The sequence below is a fragment of the Papaver somniferum genome, unplaced genomic scaffold (assembly GCF_003573695.1).
Source record: "Papaver somniferum cultivar HN1 unplaced genomic scaffold, ASM357369v1 unplaced-scaffold_132, whole genome shotgun sequence".
In the NCBI taxonomy this organism is placed as follows: domain Eukaryota; kingdom Viridiplantae; phylum Streptophyta; class Magnoliopsida; order Ranunculales; family Papaveraceae; genus Papaver; species Papaver somniferum.
The window spans coordinates 10131668-10154693 of record NW_020622381.1 but is presented as its reverse complement, the minus strand read 5'-3'; the positions used below and the strand labels follow the sequence as shown (position 1 = coordinate 10154693).

Below are 23026 nucleotides of genomic sequence, written 5' to 3'. Positions count from 1 at the left end.
GTCCCTTCGGGGACATCTGATAAAATTGGAACGATACAGAGAAGATTAGCATGGCCCCTTCGCAAGGATGACACGCACAAATCGAGAAATGGTCCAAATTTTTGCTTGTCGTAGTGCAAGTTGTGTGAAGCTCGGACAGGCCGGCGTAAAACCTATGTTCGACTCTTAGGAGATATTCTCTAGTCGACCCGGTACTTGTTACTGGAAAAGACTTTGGATTTGGATTTGGTAGTCTTGATAGAGGTGTTTCTTCTGCCTTCGTGATTATAACTCGCGAGTCTTCTGTCTTTTAATGTTCTTCAGTTGTTTCTTTCCTCGTGGTTATGGTATGTACCATCCTTCTATTTCTAGGGGATCATTAGAAGTCTGTTACTGTCGTCAGCGATGTTTTCAGCATGAGGTTTCCAATCCGGTTCGTGCCATGTTAGCTTCAATTTATAAAGAGGTGTTTTTTTTTTATGATATTGGTACTCGAGCTATTCATAGTAAGTCTTGTTGCGCCGTTTGTGATTACCCCGTATCCTTGGAGAAGCTTGATGATTGGATAGTCTGCTCATTCTATGGTTATTTACCATCTGTCGGCTTTTTAGAGGTATTTAATATGTTGGTTTTCTTCCACTTCTTTATTTACTCCGGGCTCTTTCTCGTCATATTGTCTCCATATGCGCTTGCGGATCATTCATTGTCTATATCTGGAAGAGACTATGATTTTTGAGGAGAGGAAATATATATATTTTTTTAAGAGAAGTTGTATTAACGCACATTGGAGTGTGAAATTGATGCTGGCGAGCAAATCCATTATGCTTCAGAGGATTTTGTGGAGGCTGGAGGTGGTAATTTGCCTCCCTTATTTGATAAGAAGTTTGAGTACTCTGATGTTGAAGAGATTATCATGAAGGCAAATCAAGATTTAGTTGGTGTTGTTCGTGAGTCCCGCATTTCCCATCATATTAGTTAGTAATGTTCAACATCTATGTCCCTTTTCAAAAGCTTATCTGGCTATTTATTCTTGTTGTGTTGCTCGTCTTTTCCGTTTGTTGTTCATCTATGTTGCCTTTATGCTACTATTTTGTACATGGGATTTTATTAATGAATATACCCTTACATTTTGTGAACTTTTTTTCCCCTTTTATTTATCTTTCCGAACAAGGTAATTTCTTATTGGTATGAAATTTGATGCCTCGTCCCCCCCTCCCCATTGCCAGTTTAAGGAGCAATCGATTAAGCATAAGTCTATTGGGATTTCATCTTCCCTTTGCGTTCATCCTTCGATGGTCATCTGTTCATATTCTCGAAAAGTCAAGCTAAGCTATTTTATGCGATAAGCGTGAATTTGAATATATGAGAAATAAATGATCATACTAGAGATATACACGTGCAAATTAGGTGCTTAACTATTTGTTTAGTTATAATGTCGAAGCTAGTCGTTCTAAGAGGTTTCTTATGTGACTTACAATATTAGTTGTTTGTCTTGTGTCTTCTAGTAAAATAAAATCGGATTCATGATTTCGAATATCTAGTCGTTTTTACGCTTTTGTTTTGTCTGGATTTTATAATACTGTGATGACTCCCCCGCCATCGTTTGTTTGGTTTTGTCATTTTCTATCTACAACTTGCTTTCACTGTTTAGCTTTACAAGTTTTATTTTTTGTTACAAATCCATCTGTCACGGTTTCTGTCAAGATTTTTATGCATATTGCATGTCCGCTTGATAGTGTGGCTTCTTCTAGCTTGTTCAACACAACATCCATAATTGTTTTCATAACTTTATATTCGACTGACATGCGTCAACTTTTCGTACCTTCATAGTTAGTTCATGCCTGGTTTGCTACGTCTTTCTGATTGTTCTTATCCAATTTTTTTTTCCTTTTGGTCATGTTATGATACGGTATTTCCAAAATTTTCCTTTTTGTTGCTTTCATTTATGCGGTTAGAATCGTCTCTAGATCGACATTGCTACACATTCTTGTACTTATGCTTTTCAATATTGGTTCGTAACTTTCTTTTGGGTCGTACCTTACTCCGGATTTGATGTATCCATGATTTTTTATATATAACATTTCCCCCTCATCTAGGTTCTGTCTTTTGACGTTGCGTTAGTCTAGGCTTGCGGTGAATCATTTTCCAAGTATGTCATGGAGGTTATGTTCTAGACGTTTCGAGTGGCTTTGCCATGAGGATATTGATGACTCCGTCATAACTTTCTAGTGTCAACCGAAGTTAATTTTTAGTGTGAGGAGTCTCTCCAAGGAGAACACATTTTTTCTAGGTGCTGAGGTATTGGTTAGCCGGTACGCACACTGTAGCTAAAGTTTTTTTCTTCCCTTGAAATTTAAAAATAATGCTTAAAAAGGAGAGGGTACCAAGTACACCGCCAACCTTTTTGTTCGACAACCTGTATGGACAAAACTTAATACAATTGCAAGTAGATCTAATTAAAAATCCTTAAACAATATATATATATATATATATATATATATATATATATATATATAGGAGAGAGTTTTTCTCTTGTCTCTTCCATAATCAATATGTCCGGACAACAAAGTCCCTGAACCTGATTGTATAAAAGAGTTCTTGGACGATCTCACAAATCAATATCCAAGATTAATATAGTCGTATCCAAATCAATAGGATCCGAGTGATGTCAAGTATAAATTTTTTTATCTATCTTTCAAGATACGAATTCTACAAGAACAAGTATCGTAATTGATCACAAATAATAAGGACTTAAACTACATAGATTGAATATGAATTCTACTTGTGTTATTCCTATTGTAAAGATAAACAGTATAGTGCGGAAAAGGGAAAACACGAGACACCGGAAGTTTTTTTAACGAGGAAAAATGCACTTGCATAAAAATCCCGAGTCCTCGTCCAACTTTGAACACCAAACTGTATTAAGCCGCTACAGATACTAGCCTATTATCAGATTACAGACTGGAGTGTAGTTGAGACCAAATTAACCCTATAAAAGCAATTCTGTTGCAGTCGTACTTCTTACGTATCTTGAACCTCGCAAGTCTTTATGCAATTAATTCCCTTAAATGACGTCATTTATATCCTAAGAGTTGCTTCAACCTCAGTGAAGAAGAATCTGCCTCTAGCAGATACACTTATTTAATTTACCTTTAGATCTTTTAGATCAAGGCTTGAAATCCTGTTTGCAATAGACAAACCTCATGAATATGGAACACTTACACTCAGTCAGCCGAGAAGCCTGGATTACTAACCACCTCTTCAGAACAATCTTAAACCGATCAACAAAGAAGAGTTTTAGATATCTATATTGAGGAATCACAAAGTATGAGTCTAAAAAACTTTGCGGTTTCTATCTATCTCGTTCTTTATAGGAGATTGATGAAAAACTTCGACAATCAATAAGAACAAGATCAAGATACACCAACTTTCAAAGTAAGTATAGTCAAACCTGGCTTCACGGATCCCTAATTGAAGTCTTTAATTCGTAAACCTAATTATGTTTTTCAGAGGAAACCTAGGTCAATAAAGGAAGAATCTAGCATAAAACTAAGACATATTAGTGTCAGGGATTGGGATTCCCAGTTGTTTGAGTCTCTCTATTAATATACTTTTAAGACTATATGTAGATTTGAATTCAAGCTAAGATAACTTGAGATTCAAGCAAACACATTCTTGTGTTTAGGTGAAACTCTTGTAAGGAGTTCATATAAGCATGTGAGAAGTTCGTCTTGAAATTACATGAAAGAGTATACACTATGGTCCAGGGTTCTGGATCAGTATATAATGATAGTTTATGGAAAGTATGCCATATGAATGTATAAGCATAACCGTGTTCATTTAACACTCAAAACTTAAATCATGATTTACAAACACAAAGTGATTTAATGATCAAAGATGTCTTAGAAGTGTTTATGAGAGTTGTACCAATAACAAACATATTTGTGAAAATAGTTTATGAGCATCTGCTTAATTCGTATTGGGTAGATATGTGTAGGGGTATAAGTACCTATGAACCAGTTCGTGAATTCAGTGGCTAGGGTATGTATGCGTACTGGGTTTGCATACCATAAGCTGTTCACTTACTCGGACCCTTGGGGTATATGTATTGGGTAATATATACCTTCCCCTTTTATACGAATTTAGAACCTAAGGGTACGCATATTGGGTATACGTACCAACCTATATTCTGGAACTTCAGTTGACTAGGGCACGTATACTGGGTATTGGTACCTGCCTTGTGTCCAGAATCCCAGTAGTTCTGATAACTCTGTTTTAATGATTTGGAACATTCCCAATCTCTATAGATATGAAATATCATTGCTTGGATCAACTTGATACAAAATAGTTCTTAAATAATAAATTATTTTTAACTAAGATTGCTAAGGATCTATGAACGTCATTGCTTGAATCATATTTCGAGATATTTAACAAGACAAGCTTGACTCAAAACTTCTTCTTTGCAATATGAAATCTACTAAGATCATATGACATAGTCTCATGAAGATAGAAAGGTAACGTCGTGAGTAAATAGCATGGTTCAGTCATACCTATTTGTTGATCATACCTATTTGTTGATGTAGTTCTCCAAATGTCTTAGTTTGATTTTCTGTGTTCAATGGTTATTCAGTGATGTCTGATACTCAAATTCTAGTCTGAGACTTGACTTTAGTAGACTAGAAATCAAGATATAGATTTGTACATCTAATATTAATAACAAGCTTGAGATAGCAAAACTTGTGAGTTCGACCGAGCAGTACTCTAACAATGTTGATACGAGACGCACATGCTAATCTTATCTTTCCAAGGTAAACTAATATCCGAGCAGTGCTCTATCCAGTATACGAGACGCACATGCTAATCTTATCTTTTCAAGGTAAACTAATATCCTGAAGGGATACGCTCTACGGGCACACTTGTTATTATTTATTTTTTTGTTCATAAAATGAGGGTTATAGAATAAGAGGATGTCATATAGAGAGGTTGAATGAGACGTAAAGTTAATAAGTGGGAACTAGGTAGATTTTATGGTTATACTCATAGTGTTTATAAATAAATAGAAGGGTAACAAATGACGAATGTGATAAATGAATGGTTTTGGATTCTTAAATGGATGATTTCTGTTCCAGTTTAAAGATAACTAGAACTGAACCATGATCCATCCGTTTTCATTTGATATGATCTAAAACCTGATTGAGGTTATGGGTTAAACGGTTCGGTTCAGTCGGTTTTTCCGAGTGCAATCTTAATTATCGACCCCACAGTGTAGTCGATCTCGGCCAAAATGACCGAGATATCGCCGATTTTTTCGGTTTCGAACTGGAGCTAGACGAAATCTTCAATTCCGGAGAAACGAATTTTTTGCGATAAAATCACCCAATTCGACCGATTTTTACTAAAATGTAGCTCTGATATTCTGAGATTTAGCCCTAAACGTGATATAGATGAAAAACCTGAAACTATTTTGGTTGAGAAGAAGATGATAATTAAACAGATGATGTTACGTTTTTAAACGGGTGTTAATATATCAAGTAGGTGAAGAAAAATAAGAAGTAAGAATCATCATACAGATGGATGATTTTGAGAATGGTTACACGACAAAAGAAGGAGAAGAATGCTTTTCGTATACGGATTTGATATGTCTCAAGTTCTAAAGTTTAAAAGTCAAAAACAATCAAACACTCTTTTTAGTTATCCACGTAGCTACATTAGTTTGTTACCCTTTTAATTTTAACTAATGCCGCGTCGGCGTAACAAAATTGACGGCTATTTATGCTTGCTGGTAGTGAAATGTGTATTTTGCACTGAGAGATGGTGTATTGGGCAATCCATGATACTTATCCCATCTTCTTAGGTGAAATGTGTGGAATATGTATGGTATAAAAAAAATATAGGTGTAAAATTTGATACTGAACACCGAGATTTAGGACCAAAATCTCCCCAATATAAAATTGTACCAGTATCTCTGAAATTAACCACATTGCGACCCCATAGTAACTAGGAAAATTTCTACCATGGTTGTAAGATCATGCACCATAGATAGTTCACCCCGTTTTATCAAAACTTATTTTCACAGGAAAACCCATTAATCTAGACCGTTGATTTTCAAAAGGTTGGATGATTAAAGTGGGACTCATTTCTGCATCTCTCATCTTATCTGAACTCCAATAAGATTTAATCCTTCAGAGGATTTTTGAGAGAAGTAGAGAAAGAAAAGATAAAGAGGAAAAACAGAGTCGTTTCTGGTACAAATTAGGTCTAAAGATGGCGTCTTTAGCTCAACAATTCTCAGGATTAAGATGCCCACCACTTTCTTCTTCTCATCTAACAAAACCCTTTTCTTCAAAACCCCAGAAAACCACCTTTTCACCCATAGTTTCAGCAGCTGTCATTTCTAATGCACAAACTAAAGAAAGACATAGACTTAAAGAAATCTTCGAAGATGCTTATGAAAGATGTAGAACTACTCCAATGCAAGGTGTTGGTTTTACTGTTGATGATTTTCATGCTGCTCTTGAAAAGTATGATTATAATTCTGAGATTGGTACCAGGGTAAGAAACAAACTAAATTCTCGCCTTTCTTAGAACCATTTAAATGGGCACATAATATGTTTGGTAAAATGCTCGTCTGGTTAGCTAGTACATACGAATTCAAATGAATTTCGACAGCTAGTTCTTTTTTGAAAATGAGGTTACTTCATGTGAATTGGAATACCCATGTCATCCAATTCTCCTATCTCGAAGTCAGATTAGTATTATGGGTAGCCAAGAATATGGTTTGTCAGGAATTGCTGTTATGCTCATGGGTTGGTGTTGTTGTTGTTAAAATGACTCCCCAGCTTGAAGTTAGTGTAGATGATATTGTTGAGTAATTGTGGAGAGCTGAACTGGTGACTGTAATTTGATGTTATTGATTTAAACAGAAAATGACTGATATTGTGTTCGTAATTTGGGTTTACCTTTTTTGTTGGTTGTTATCAGTTAGTTAGTTGAGGTGTGTGGTCACAAATTGGTAACTTGTTGCACATATTTTATCTTATAGACTATCCATCTCATGTTAAACAGTACATACTATGCAGAATAGGTCATGCTAAGGAGCCACTGTCTTAAATTGCTTATGTGCATATTGTTTCAGGTTAAAGGAACTGTGTTCTGTACAGACAACAACGGAGCATTAGTTGACATCACGGCCAAATCTTCAGCCTATTTACCAATCCAAGAGGCATGTATTCACAAAATAAAGCATGTAGAAGAAGCAGGAATAGTTGCAGGCCTACGTGAAGAGTTTGTGATTATTGGAGAGAACCAAGCTGATGATAGCTTGATCTTGAGTTTGCGTTCAATCCAATTTGACCTCGCATGGGAACGGTGTAGACAACTTCAGGCAGAGGATGTCGTCCTCAAGGGTAAGGTGGGAATATTGGATACAACATTATTCTTTCAGTTTGAATGTTTTTATCATACAGTATAATAGTGTTTAGCAAAGAGAACATTGAATTTATAGTAATGTTTCTTGAATTTCTGCACAGGTTGTTGGTGGAAACAAAGGTGGTGTGGTGGCAATTGTCGAAGGCCTTCGTGGTTTTATTCCATTCTCACAAATATCTTCAGTTAGTTCTTAAACCTGCTTATTCCTTGTTAGTCATTCATCCATAAATTTCTTGTATCTTTAATAAAGTTTGCATGTGCCCTACCAGAAATCAACCGCGGAAGATCTCATTGATAAGGAGCTTCCTCTGAAATTTGTGGAAGTTGATGAGGAGCAGTCTAGACTTGTCCTCAGTAATCGCAAGGCCATGGCAGACAGCCAGGCACAGCTTGGTATTGGATCAGTTGTCACTGGAACAGTACAGAGTCTTAAGCCATATGGTGCTTTCATCGACATTGGTGGAATCAATGGTCTTCTTCATGTTAGTCAAATTAGTCATGATCGTGTCTCGGATATTGCAACAGTTCTTCAACCCGGTGACACTCTAAAGGTAATTCAGTTAGGCATCTTACAACTTATAGGCATAACTTATTGGGTTTAGTGCCGAAGTTACTTATATTTGATTTGTTTCTTTCAAATAAAAGGTGATGATATTGAGTCACGACCGTGAGAGAGGCCGAGTCAGTCTATCCACCAAAAAGCTAGAGCCTACTCCAGGAGATATGATCCGTAACCCCAAGCTTGTTTTCGAGAAGGTAAGCACCATCTCTTTTCCTTCCTTTCTCCTTTGATGTATATTTGTTTCAACAATGCTCCCGTTTTATATAGTAAGCGGTGTACTTATCTAGCAGATTATGCTGACCAGTAAACTTCTTTGCATTGTATTTTGTTTGTCACTGCTTTCTTCTATCTATAAGTATTTGTTGCTAAGTATATATTTGTATCCTTGTTCTTTTAGTTGGAAGTCTTTTATTCGAATGTGAATTTTTTTGAGATACATTAAAAAAACAACAACCAAAGTACACTATTTGGATCCAGCTGGAATAACTCTTTTTTTTTTATTATTTGTTTAAACAGGCTGAAGAAATGGCTCAGACATTCAGGCAGAGAATAGCTCAAGCAGAAGCTATGGCCCGTGCAGACATGCTGAGATTCCAACCCGAGGTACTTTTTTCAAATTCTGTGTTTCATATAATTTTCCTTTTCACCACATCGGATGGGGTTACCACTAGCTTTGAATTCTTTAAATTAACATTTTGACTCATACCTAAAGTATCTTAAGCATCTAGTTTTACATCTTACTATCTCAGGTATAAATATAATCACTTATTTTTCCTAATAAGTCTTAAGGAAGGTGTCGGAATAAAGGAAACAGTTTTACATATTTCCTCTTTACTGCCAGATAATGAACGAATTAGACTTCCATTGCTCTTTTATGTCACAAACCGGTGAATCAAGTTCCTTACGTATATGTAGTCGAACTAATTGATGCAAATTTTTTTGTTTCTCTCCTCTTTGTTGCAGAGTGGATTGACTCTAAGCTCAGACGGCATCTTAGGTCCCCTGACGCCAGACTTGCCTGCTGAAGGTCTAGATTTGAGCGACATTCCTGCAGCTGATGATGCATAGAAACCAATAAGTATGAATTAAATCTGTCTTGATGTTTCTTCTCATCACCATTTTTAGGCTATGTAAGATGGGTCTATAGGTTGTTCAAAGTGTTGACTTCTGTATTTATCTTGATAGTTCAAAGTGTACTTCTTTAAGCGATAATCATTGAAAAGAAAAAATGGAGAAGGTAAAAGATAAAAATATCCAATGTATTCTTTCTTTTGTTTACAACTTTCTTGAACTCCCCGAGGACAGCAGGAAATTGCAAGTGATTTGCAACATTCAAAAGCGAAAAGAAGTACCCAGAAAAGAGCGGTTGCGTTTGCTTTTTATTTTTTCTGAGGAAGCTAAACCAAAAAATAACGTCAACTCAAAAGCTGACTATGTTGGGATCCTACTCCCACATTGGTTAGATGGGGTTTAATTGGTAGTTTATAAGTCAATGGGTTCCCTCATCTAGTCAACCGGTTTTCGAGTTGAATTCTACCCATGGGCTTATGACGAGTTTAGGGTCGGTACCCTAACATTTGGTATCGGAGGCAACCACCACGACCCATGCCCCCCTCCACGGAAGGGGTAACCTATAGGCTAGATTAAAGTGTTGGGACACCTATGTATGGACGTAGTTGTCACCCGCATTGAATACTGATAGGGGAGTGAAGCCGCCATAAGAGAAAGGGCTACCTTCGGATTAGTGTCGAGGACGTTTGGTCTGGAAGCGTGGTGGAATGTTGGGATCCTAGTCCCACATTGGTTGGATGGGGCTTAATTGGTAGTTTATAAGTCAATGAGTTCCCTCATCTAATCGATCGGTTTTCGAATTGGGTTCTACCCATAGACTTATGACGAGTTTAGAGTCTGTACCCTAACAGACTATCTTGGCGAAGTGCATTTCTCGGAGCCTTGTAAAAAAACCCAGTAAAATAGCTTCTGGAACATGTTATAAACGTTTTGCTATTTATTGCTACACTGATTGCGCAGCTTAGAATATTGCCGAAGTGCATTTCTAGAGCCTCGAAGAAACCCCAGTAAAGAGCTTCTGGATTCTGGAACATATTAAATGTTTTTGCTATTTATTGCTACACTGACCAGCTTTCTTCGTGATATTGCCTCTTGGGTCACTCGGTCAGTGAGACCATCTAGCACTTTGTAATAGATTTTCCCTTTCCAAAGCAGTTTGGTTGGGCTCTGGGACGGACCCAGGAAAGATAAATTTCCTTTTATCCGGATTAGAAGTCTTTGGTCGAGTAAAAAAGAAAAAAAATTGGCTAGTGGACTGGGAAGCCTACCCGGACTAAAACCCCCTTTAGCCCAGCTATAGGTCCGTCATTGGTTGGGCTACGCCGAAAATGGAATGACCAAGACCTTCATCAAGGCTGGACTGTGTGGCAATTACGTGAAACATATGGATGTCTGGATGCATTTTGGTTTTCAAAGAAGAAGTTGCAAGTCATACGTTCGTCTTCTTGGGGATTGATGCGAGAAGAGTTACTCTCAGTAACACAACAGTGGCTCTTGAGATATGGTATCTCCGGTGCCAATGCCATCTGCATCCCCCCTAGTGTCTGATTGCAAGTTGAGTTTTTTAAACATCCAACTTGTCCCAAAACTCCAATAATGAGAGTATAAGTTAAAGTGACAGTCGGACGATTCTTTTTGTTTTTGTACGGTATTTCTGTTAATTTGATTTTTATAATTGCAGCTCTGAGTCCCCATTCATACAATTTCAGTGATCTCCAACATTAAAACACTATCATCTAATCTGCACCGTATATATCTAAGTCAAATGAAGTCGAGGGTCTAGTTAGCAATTCGGGATTCGACAAACGTACGGAACGGTAAACGTACGAGTATTATACGGTTTTATAAAATCCAGCTTCGGTCCAAAATTCGATCAACGGGACGTGATTCATCAGTAATTCGGAACGACATACGTACGTGTATAATTCGATTTATAAATGTAAGTTCGGCTCTGAAAATTCGGTATCTATATATAACAAATAATTTGCATTTATAAGATCATAGACCAATTTTATGCATATGTGTAAGTTATTTAAAGAAAAAACAAACTTAATATGATGATATTAATTATATATACAACATTAGTCACCCAAGAGGACGTCATATGGTGGTTTAGATGCTTGGTTAGTGAGTTTGAGATCTCTTTCACCTTCACCTTCAAATCTCTTCAGTCATTTTTGTTTCATAAAAATTACAACACGTCTAATATTGGGTCGTGTATGCTCGGAAGGCAGTAAAGCCCAAAAAGTAGGGTCTTTAAAAACGTAAAAGCTAAAGAATTTATGGCAAATTAAGCGAATGTATCATTCGGGATACGTAAAATTCGTGAACGATTCGCGAATAATCCGGAAATGCCACATAATACGCGACTTGGATTCGGAGTTGCAAACGTTCGCGAATAAAACGATAAATCCATGATACGTAAAAATTCGCGAATCATTCGCGAACTTACTAACTAGGGTCGAGGGAACCAGTACCATGTGAATTTAATAAATATAAATCACAAGTTCACAAACAAAATATAAACAAATTAACTAAAAGTCATCTATATGGTCTAATCATATGAAAGATACATGTCAGCTGGCTTCAACTTGACACAACGTTTCCAAGAGATTAACACCAAAACCCAATTAATTAGGCCATTAATTAAATAAGAATGTAATTAATAATTCAATTAACAATACTGTATTATTTAACCATTAAATATACTTTTTCAATGTTTGATGCTATAAGGAAATCTGTTAATGAACTGTGATATAATGAGTAGAAGTCACTGCTTAGTTCTAAAGCAGCAAGAAGCTTAGAAATGAGTTCTTTTACAGTCTTGTATGTTTCTCTCTGTATTTTCTTTGTTCAGTTTCACCACACTTTGCAAGCAACACCACCCATTTTATTCAGTTTTGGAGGTACGGGCGCGGATACAGGTGGATATGTCCCTGCCTCTGGAGTCTATATCGGTATGCCCCATGGTAGTACGTTCTTCCGCAAGGGGACCGGCCGGTTTGGTGATGGACGCCTGATTATCGATTTCCTCTGTAAGTATCTGTTAGATTATAACCACCACGTTTTCTTTACAAGATCTTAATCTTACTGATTATATTTTGACCATCATTTTGTATTTGTAGGTGAAAGTTTGAAGGTGAAGTACCTGAGCCCATTTTTGAAGTCATTGGCACCAGATTTTCGAAGTGGTGCGAATTTTGCCATCACGGGTTCAAAAACCACCATGGATATATGGGCGCCCTTTTCACTAGACGTGCAAGTTAAACAGTTCTTTCACTTCCAGCTCCGTTCACTCCAACTCCTCTCACAAGGTAGAATTCGCAACAAATTATGCGTAGTTCTGAATTTATTTTGAACAGTTCATTTTTTTAAGTCAACAAACTTAGAAGTTTGAATATACTTCTTCTTCCCATGTAGGTCACAAAGATATGACAACTGAAACTGGATTCAACAATGCGCTTTACATGATTGACATCGGACAAAACGATCTTTTAGATGCCTTATATCTATCAAACTTAACTGCACCACCAGTACTCCAAAAGATTCCAGCAATGCTTGCAGAAATCAAGTTAGCCGTTCAGGTACCTGTCATGATCCAGAGTCGAAATGCATAAATACGGAACATAAATATTTGGTTAAGTCGTTCTGGCTCTTATCTGACTTTGATTTTAAAATGTAGAATCTTTATAAAACTGGTGCCAAGAAGTTTTGGATACACAACACCGGACCGCTAGGTTGTGTCCCGAGAGAGTTTGCTCGTCACCCTCATAACAACACGGATCTTGATGCAATTGGATGTTATAAGGTTCACAATGATGTGTCGATAGCTTTTAATAAAGGTTTGAAGGCTCTTTGTGAAGAACTGAGGTCAACATTTATAGATGCAACCATTGTCTATGTTGATATATATAGAATCAAATTCGACCTTTTTGCCAGATACAAAAGATATGGTAAGCAGCTGCATACACAGTGTTGTATATGTAGAAAAAGATTCGTTTTTTGAAAACTTAATAATGTCATGGATTATATTTCTAATGGCGTATCTTTTTTCTTCGCTTAGGTTTTAGGGTTAAGTGACAAAATGCCCCAAAATCGACCCCTAGGTTTGAAAATGCCCCGGACGTTAGGTAAGAAATCAAAATGCCCCATTCTGTTAGTTTTCCCTATTTTGGTCAAAATGGGTCATTTTCACTTCCTTTGACTAGTCAACTGTTAGGTGAATTTTCTTTTTTGCCCTTTCATAAACGAAGCGTGTACCACGGTTGACACGTGTGCCCCAAAATCATTGACACGTGTGCATCTAAGTTTCCGACACGTGGGCCTTAACCGACACCTGTACCACAGGTGTGGTTCGTACGTGCGCTTCAATTCTTATCTTCCTGTCTATCGTGTTTCAGCCACACAAACCAGAGATAGAGAGACAGGAGAGATCTGTAATCACCCATGAGAGATTGAGAGACAGGAATAAGAAGAGAAGTTCTTGCTCGATTAGACGGAATAGATGCAAGGCAAGGTGTTCGTGGACAGGTGAATAACAGGTAAAAGTTAACCTTACTTTTGTTTTGTGTTTTGATTACGGTTTCAGATCGTACAAATGATGGGTTTCACCATTGTTCTAATCCGTGTCAGAGAGAGATTGAGAGACAGGGAGACGATGAACTTCAGGAAGACGATGAGAGATTGAGAGACAGGAAGACGATTTAGGTAACTTCCTTAATTTTTTTTGGGTTTTAAGATTTAGGGTTTGGGTTCTGTAGGATGGGTTTCACGATTTACGATTTTTTTTGGGTTTTACGATTTAGGGGTTTTGTAGTACAAAAAAATTAGGGTTTGACGAATTTGGGGATTATAATTTGGGGGTTTTCCATTTTTAGGGGATAATTGAATTTTTGGTATGATTACTGTAAAAGCATGAGTTGTAATTTGTTTCAGGGAACAAATATAAAGCTATTATTGCAGAGCTATTATTACTGTAAAAGCATGAGCTATTTGAGCTAAATTGATAAGTATGGATGATTGTTAGGGTTAAATGACAAAATGCTTATTGTGATGGTGTTATTGCAGAGCTATTATTACTGTAAAAGCATGATCTATTTGAGCTAAATTGATAAGTATGGAGGATTGTTAGGGTTAAATGACAAAATGCTTATTGTAATGTCCATTGTGCTTATTGTGATGGTGCTTACTATAAAGCTTTAACTGGTTTTCCTAAGTTGGAAATTCAAGTTCATAATTCATGGTTGTTCTTTCCATTCCATAGATATTATATTTACTTCCATGAGAAAATCTTTTGCAGTTTAATCGGTGATCCAACTTTTGCAGAGAAGAGTTGAGTTGATGGTGAACTGTGTTAAATGTAGATGAAGTTGTAAGTTATGATGATTGTGTATTTGATTGTATTGAAGATAAAAAATGAACTAGAATGGAAATGAATCGCAGGTTGGATGATGTTTTTGTAGTCAAGGTGGTGCTGAAGTGCATAGAAATATGCTAATGCTGATTGTTATGCTAATGTTGTTTCATCTTTTTGACATGCTGTTTGTTTCATCTTTTTGACATGCTAATTTGTTATATTAAAAAATGAACTTGATTGTTATGCTAATGTTGTGGTGCTGAAGTGCATAGAAATATGTTGATGAAATGCAACTGCATTATGAAGTGGATTTAGGTAAGAAATTGAATAATGCCACGGCTGTCATACCTCCTGTTAAAATGATTAAGTCTTAGGTACATACTGGGGCATTGAAAAATCTTATCTTTTCTGGACTAATATTTGTTATGAACAACGAGTATCATGTGTTCTGCAACTAGATATATATATACTTCAAAGGCCTTTATTTGTATGCATTGCAGTTCTCACTTTCAAAGCCTAGTTTCTGTTTCGAAAAGGAAATCTGCTCTCTTCACCTGGTTTCATTTGATACTGCTTCTTTCAGTTAAAGAATCACACTTAATACGCACTTAATAGCATTGTCTGAACTCTATGAAATGACCCCAGAGAGACTGTAAATAGCATATTTGATGTGTTACATTGTTGGATAAAAACTAAAAAACAAAAAACCAGTCTTGTGTTTTTGGCGTTTGCAGTTTGCCTCTCCTGCAGTTCAATTTGCCAAAATTTTGTCGGTCAACTAATGTACCCAGAGTCAAAGTTTTTGTGGGTCAGTGGTGATCCTGGATAGCATCCATGGAAAAAATTAGGAAGAATGATTAAACGACTTGAACAGATATCTCTTTTTTGCTCTAAAGGAAATTCTGAAGGCATTTCTGTAGGGACTTGTAAATTTTATACAACTGCATTTCCATTTGTAATGGACGTGTAAATTTAAGATAATGTATTAGATAATGTATATGCCATTTGTAATGCATATGCCATTTGTATATTAGATAATGGTTTGCAATTAGATATGGACTTGTTTTTTCTTGGTTGTAAAGCTGGTACCAATGGAGATGCTTTTATGGCTATGGTAAAGAGTATGTTGGTGAATGCACAGGGTATGAATTCTACACTTGAACTGTTTTTATTTAATGATGAAGAAGGGAATGCATGTGATAAGTGTGAATCATAGGAAATGTTTATTTCATTTTGGAACACAGGTAAACCAAATAAAGATGATTTGGTAAGGTTGTGGTTCACTCCAATCATTCCTACACAGGAATCTGTTGCAGCCAACCATGTACAGGGGTATGAATGGTTATTATGATGCTTTCAGCAACAGGTATAGATGCTCAGAATGGGGTATTTCCTTTATGTATGATGATTTGTATGAGTGAAACTGAAGAAAATTGGTTTATGATGTATAATACCATTACAAGGAACTAATTTACACCTTGTGTAGATCCAATGACGATCAATTGATTGATGATTTCTTTCATTGCACATCTCACATTCCTGGCTTGATGTAGCAGCCATTATGAAGAAATTTTTTTTTTTACTGATTTTTGGTTGGATCATCTTCACAATTTATAAGTCAGGGGAGACAAAAAAAAATGACCGTTATTACAACGGTCAGAATCTCACAACGATCGGAAAATCTAGCCGTTGATTAGCTAGGATGTTCCACGTGTCGCGATCCTAGCTAATAGGACACCGTGGTCACTTAAAAAAAAATCGGTAAATGTAAAACCCAAAATCTCTCGCCGTCCATTTTTGTAATCGACACGTGTCGCAATCTCAGTAAATGACGAAGATACGACCCTAGATTTTCATCTTGGTGGACAGAAGGGTATAAATGTCAATCGATTTCCACGTGCGGGCCACATGTTTACGCATTTGACCACTTAACGCTCTGAAACGGAAAACATAACAGAATGAAGCATTTTGATACGATTTTGGGACATTTTGATTTCTTACCTAACGTCCGGGACATTTTCAAACCTAAGGGGTCGATTTTGGGGCATTTTGTCTTTTACCCTAGGTTTTATCAAACCGCATAAGGCTTGTTGTGGGTATGGGGGTGAACCAACCAATTACAACAAGAAGGCAACATGTGGCCAACCTGGCTACACAATGTGCGACAATGTAACACAATCTATAAGTTGGGATGGATTTCACTACACCGAGGCCGCTAACCGTATAGTTGCCTCACAAATCCTTTCTACCAAATTTTCTACGCCACCTGTAACCTTGGCTTCATTTTGGGCTTCTTGATTCTCTTTTATTTTATCAACAAAAAAACGATGAACGGGTCTTGAGAGATTGATAATTTCAGGTCTAATAAATTTGGATTGGGGTTTAAAGTTTAAACATGCATATCAAGGAAAAATATGTAGCGACATCAGCTTCACATTTAGTCTTTTCAAACCTAATTCAATCTTTCTTTGTTTTAGTGTGTAAAATGATGTTTCTCCAAAAGTTGTAATCGTTAAAATTTCTCCATGTAAGAATACATGAGCGGGTGTGATGCGACTGTAACACCTCGTTTGGTCGGAAGAAAGGTATTCCTAGGAATTCAAATATGGGATAATCTAATTCTTAGAATTGAATTCCAAGGAATTGAATCCAAATCCAAAAAACAAGTGTTTGGTTGAGGTAATCCAATTACTTTTGTTTTTATCATGGAATACAAATTGATCATAAAGAAATCCAGAAGTCCCACACATCCATGTACTCTTATGTTCCGTACATTATATTTGTGATTGGAAAGACTTGTTTGTTGTATAAGAGCTGGGATATGTGACTCCTTTCAAAATTGATTGGAGATTATGTGAAGGAGTGTGTTTCCTATTATGAGAAGGAGAGTGCAGGTCAGCAGGTGAGTATTTTTTAGGAGAGACGAAAAAAAGTATATTAAAAAAGCTAAAAAAAAAAGTCTTAGGAAACAAATGATTAGCCGCTCATCAAGTAAATATCTTCAACTTGTCTTTATTCCCAAGAGGCAAATGATTAGCCGTTTGGGTTACTTTGTTTCCACCTGGAAAATGATTAGCCTCTTGGTCTCCATTTCATACACTCTTTGAGATTAATGAGTGTTTTGTATACTTTGGGCGAAAGAATGTTTCTTTTCTACCCATAATAGTACCAAATTTGATCTTGTTTTCAAGACTTTCTTTTTAATGAGTATTTTCATTTTATAACCCTTAATCAAATGACATCTTTTACTTATTTAAAGTGATAATGAACTCTTTATTTCATTTCAAATGCATGTGAAAGTTAATAAACAACATCAAGATTTGGAAAGTCAATTTCATCTTAATGTATTTTATGGATAGTCTTGCTGAATTTCAGTTATGAAAGTGAAAAAATGATTTTTAAATCTAGCAAAACCTCACTTCTCTCAAAACAAGCAGAAGAGGAAAAAACAAAAGACAAGCTCGGCATAAGTCAACCGAGCTTGCAGAATTACAAGCCTCATCAACAGAAGAATTTCCAAGCAATTGCAGAAGAAGACTTTTGAATGTAGGATAACAGAGACCTTTGGTGAACAAAAGAACTAACTAAGCTGTCACATTTAGTTGTGCAAAATTAAGACCTTTGGATAACTAAGACCTTTGCAAAATTAACATTTAGTTGTGCTGCATGTCACATTTTCACTCACAAAAGCTGTCGAGGTTTCTATAAATTTCAAACATGTCCACCAAATATATAGACATATTGTTTAGGAATTATTAAGTGTAAGAGGGGCCGAATTACCATGTACTATCAGTGATTCCAATGAATCTGATTTAGCCAATGTGTTACAAATTGGAAGTGTAGAAGTCATTGTAACACTACCTACATGATTCAGGGATCCCAAGTAATCATATCTCTCAAAGTTTGAAAATAGACCTATCCCACCTATTACTTCCGCTTCACCTTGACCTAAGAAGTCTCTGATCAGTGACCTGGATATTGTTTCATTGCATCTCCATTTTTCTAGGAATGATGAGTAGCTCATCTTGAAATAATGACTTGAAGATGAGCAACTCATCTGGTATGAATACAGCTAACTGTCTTAGTTTTCTCCAACTAACCCGATGGTTTATAAACTTTGGAATGCTCTTAGAAACTATATCATCTGTTGAGATTATTGTTCGAAAGACTTTAACGGATTAAAGCCTGACGAGGGTTTATTTAAAAAAATACTTTTAGTGATTTCTAAAGACTTTAACGGATTCCCAAAATATTATGTTATTGGTTGCATACTTTTAAAGTCGGGGGATTTTGTGTTTTCCCCTCAAAATAAATAGATAAATGTGCATTTCTCCCTACATAAATTGATAATAGGTAAAACCCCCTTTTCTGTTCTCTCTGTGACAGGCCAGCCAAATAATGATGTGCAGTTCACGTGTGTCACATAAATATTAAATATTTTATCAGATTATGTTTACTCTCCATTTTCTTTCTTTTTTTCCATCACTGCACAAACGTACCGGTAACCACCAGTGCCTCCTTCCCCTTGATGGCACGACCATCACCACCATCTGGTCCATCTCCATCCCCACTGAGATTAACCAAATTCATGATGGTAGTATGATGGTCCATTTAAAAATCTAAGACTTATTCATCTACATGGTGAAAGACCTACAATTGCAGGTAACTCGGTGACGGTGATGATAAATATAGAACAATTGTGCTTGCCAATTTCTTTCCACCACATCACAATCGTGAAGTAGAATTTTCTATGTTATGAAATTCCATCAATTAAATAATTATATTCTCCAAGTTGAAAGCCACCATCGATTCATTAAATTGGATTTCAGAACCTAAAAGATGCAACTACTTTTACAGTGTAAGTATTAATTGGATTGGGAATTTTATATATTCTTGCTTTGCTTTTCGAGGCTTGGTCTATGGATTAAGAATCTCATTTTTTGATTATTCAAGAACTCACCATGACTTTCTTCTGATGGTTTTCAAAATCCCGATCTCCTTTGTTAATTCTCGATAGCCAGCTTATTTGGTATTATAGAAAGACAGATCACTGAACCATTAATCTCGCAGGGTGTTTCCGAGCAGGGATGTTAGTTCCTTTGGAAACGGCGGAGAAGCGTGAGATGGAGAACTTGGTCGTGGAGCGGGTGATGAAGAAGATGACGATGGTGTATTAGGATTCATTTAGGTTTTCTGTTTAGAGCGTAAGATTAGATTAGGATACGTATCTACACCTCTCTTTTTTGTGGTAAAGTGCATTTTGGACTTTTAGGATTTAATATTTTATATGACACACACGTGAACTGCACGTGGTTATTTAACTAGACGGTCACAGCAGAGTTAACAGAAAAGGAGGTTTTACCTATTATAAATTTATAAAGGGGTAATGCAAAATAGCTATTTATTTTCAGGGGGAAATACAAAATCCCCCATTAAAGTTTCTTTCAAAGTTTACTGGTTGTAGATTGTAAACATGTCTAAAGTTTGTATTACTCGCTAAAAACGTGAAAATTGAAAGACTTTGTATATATACTTACTCATTTTCAAGATTTTGGGTGACTTTTCTGTATATAATTGCTTTGATCAAAGTCTTGCAAAGTATGTAAGATTTTGGAAGACTTCCAAAAAATTAAAAAGTATTTTTATTCTTTTTTATTTTATTTCAAAAATATACAATCTGTAAAACTCATATGATAGATGCATAAAAATTACTCCATGATATTATTAGTAATAATATTTAATTTTATTAAAAATATCTTTCAAACATTTATTTTTAATTTTAATTATTATGTATTAATGTGTAAATATATACTATTTTTACTTTTAGTATTTATTATATATTGTTAAACTAAAGAAGGATGTTGTATACACAATAATAATTTATTTATTTTTTAGTTAGTTGAGATTAGTATAATAAATAAGCGATGATAAATTACATATTTGTATTTCTCATGCAGATTTCTATATCAACTTTGTTTTTACAACTCTTCATGATTCTACAAATCTTTGTAAGACATTAGATGACTTTGCACAACTCCGCAAGGTTTTGCCAAATTCTGTTGAACTCTCATAAAGTTATTAATTTTCATGACTCTTTTTAGATCTTTACAAATCTCTAAAAGTATTCATTGAGTAAACCCCTGTTAGTCCGAAGTGCCCTGTCATTTTTTTATGAAGGGACAGTTTGAAATACTTCAAATAGATTGCAGTACTATTGTTTGGTGAAAGTGATGACAGAGAAATACTGGCACAATTGGGAATTTGATTGATTTTATATGCCAAAAAGGTACTTCATTGATAATGTCAGTCCAGCAACAGTAATGGACTCCCTTATACACTTAAGGTGTTTATTATTTCTGGGTTTCTAGTTTGTTATGGTGTGAACAATCATGTCGCCTGTCTCATTTGGTCTGACACATTTTCAGTTTAGCCGAGTGGTCTAGATATCTAATCTTGTAATCTTTTCTCCTAACAATAATCGGAGCAATATTCTAAATCTTACAGATGCAACGTTATTTTTGCAGAGAATTTCCTTCTTAATGAGAAAAAAATGAGATTGTTTTGTGCGATTTTGGGGAAGCCAGATGAAAGGGTGAGAATATGACACCATTTTTCGGCACACATGAGTATATGGCGCCTAAAGTATCTAAGAGTCATAATAATTACAACCACAAGGTCGACATCTTTAGCTTTGGTAAAATCTTGTGGCAGTTAGTGACCAAGTCGAAACCTCCAATTAATGACGATGGTCTCAAGTACGAAAATAAGTTTCCTCACGAGCTTGCTAAAATTATCAAATCTTGCGTCAAATCTGCAAAGGAAAGACCAGAATTTGCTGAGATTGCACTAGAGCTTCAACAGTTTTTTTCCCAACACAGGGAAGGAAGTGGCAGCTCCAGCGGGAAGGGAACTGTATTGGAAAGAGGAAATCTGTCAGGAGATGAAAGAACTAAGTTGAACTCTGAGGATGAATGCAAGTCTCTGAAATTGTTAGGCTTTTTAAATTTTAAAGCTACTATAATTCTGAAGCTACAATACATAAAGACTTGTATTCATCTTCAGTTAAGGATCTAGAGACAATTTGTTGCTTTTTAGAAGACCATGAAATCAAAGAAGGACACATAAAGACATCATAATCATATGTATACCTTATTATATTAGCGCAACCATCCAAGTTGGTCAGTATAAGAACTAAGTAAATGTATATTATATTTTTTAAGAGTTGTGCCATTTGCAGTTGTACCTTTTAAGCATCTCAGTATTCTTTTGCAAGATTAAAATGAACATTTGTTATTGGTCCATGCAAAAATTGAGAGACATAGTTTACACTTTACACCAAAACTAATGTCTGGTCTTGTCAAAGTCAAATATTGAAGTTCAACATTTTCTCACACCAACTAGTATTGTGTAAGTTTCAGGTTTGTCAAGTAAAATACAATCTTCAATTGAAGGGATATAGGCCTTGGAAACTGGGGTGTCATAGGGTTTACATTCAAACATGTTGGATTTAACAAGCAAGTCTAATGTATACTTTTTCAGACAAATATTTTATTCTCACCATTTACACATTTTTTATTCTTTCAAATTAATAAATCTCTTGAGATTTGCTACCCCACCATGTAAGGTCGGTTTCATGATCGGAAGAAGAGATGGAGAGAACGTTATTGCATGGAAAATCAAAGGATACAAGAGACGAACAAAATTCCAAGAGAACTGATCGGAAGAAGAGATGGAGAGAACGTTATTGCATAGAAAATCAAAGGATACAAGAGACGTACAAAAGTCCAAGAGAACTGGAAAAAATCAAAAAGGAAAACAAACACAGAAAAAAAATACAAAGAAGAAACTAAACTTAATGGAAGCAAGTATTTCAATTGAAAATAGCGTTTGAAACTTTCTAACATCAATCATTTTTTGTCTTATGATAACCGCATTACATGATAAAACCAATGCTTTGATATGAACGTATTAAATCTTCAAAGAACTACTTTTAGATCCAGGGAACGATGCACATTTTCAAAACTTTGTTGAAAGTTTTATCTTTATGAGTTTTGTACTCCTCCAATTTAATAAGGAAGTCAAATTAATAAAACATGCAGTTAGTTTTCATATCATTGCATAGATCTTGCTTGATTTCTTCATGAGATTAAAATCTATTTGAAGTTAATGGTTCGAGCTCCAGCTATTGGTTATTGTTGTTAGTAGAAACATACGGATCTCAATTAACTGAAGATTACTCGGTCCCTGTCATTGATACACTTGGACATATAGGCATCTTTATCAATTATGGAAACTCAAGAACACTTGGATATAGAGGCATCTTCATCAATTATGTAATAAATCTGCAAACCTAATAGCTTATATGCCTGAGAAGTAATGAATATCACCAAGTATTTTCATGGAAACTCAACCTAAATGCTTTAACCAGAGATTCAATCAAACTGTCAGATCTACCAATAAGAATAATATCATCAACTTAATGCAAGATTACCAATATTTCAGAATCAGTTGCAAAGACAAACAAACAACAATCATTAATTAATCTACTAAACCCATAAGATACTAAGAAAGGATAACAAATAAAGCCAATTTTTTTAACAAAGTATAATTAAGAGATTGATTAAACAATA

The 23026-nt window shown here is 35.6% G+C and overlaps 2 protein-coding genes and 1 non-coding gene across 8 annotated transcripts; all 3 read left to right on the top strand.

Moving 5' to 3' along the window:
• LOC113333391 lies at positions 1-103 on the top strand. Its single transcript, XR_003351968.1, has one exon. It is a non-coding gene; the product is annotated as a U6 spliceosomal RNA (small nuclear RNA).
• A 6029-nt stretch (positions 104-6132) lies between these two features.
• On the top strand, positions 6133-9247 carry LOC113333180 (30S ribosomal protein S1, chloroplastic). Its single transcript, XM_026579693.1, has 7 exons — positions 6133-6531; positions 7115-7390; positions 7509-7589; positions 7677-7958; positions 8053-8163; positions 8486-8572; positions 8933-9247. Exons 1-7 carry the CDS (start codon positions 6244-6246, stop codon positions 9035-9037), a joined length of 1230 nt encoding a protein of 409 aa, XP_026435478.1. The 5' UTR covers positions 6133-6243; the 3' UTR covers positions 9038-9247.
• Positions 9248-11785: 2538 nt separating this feature from the next.
• Positions 11786-15314, top strand: LOC113332644 (GDSL esterase/lipase At3g62280-like). 6 transcript variants are annotated; one of them, XM_026579163.1, is made up of 7 exons: positions 11786-12075; positions 12166-12354; positions 12461-12624; positions 12723-12993; positions 13441-13581; positions 13673-13747; positions 14340-15314. In XM_026579163.1, exons 1-5 carry the CDS (start codon positions 11847-11849, stop codon positions 13488-13490), a joined length of 903 nt encoding a protein of 300 aa, XP_026434948.1. In that variant the 5' UTR covers positions 11786-11846; the 3' UTR covers positions 13491-13581; positions 13673-13747; positions 14340-15314. The 6 variants fall into 6 exon arrangements, with proteins under 6 accessions (XP_026434948.1, XP_026434952.1, XP_026434951.1 ...); XM_026579167.1 differs by adding an exon at positions 13104-13170 and having other exon boundaries at positions 13441-13747; XM_026579166.1 differs by lacking the exon at positions 13673-13747.
• Positions 15315-23026: the final 7712 nt, after the last annotated feature.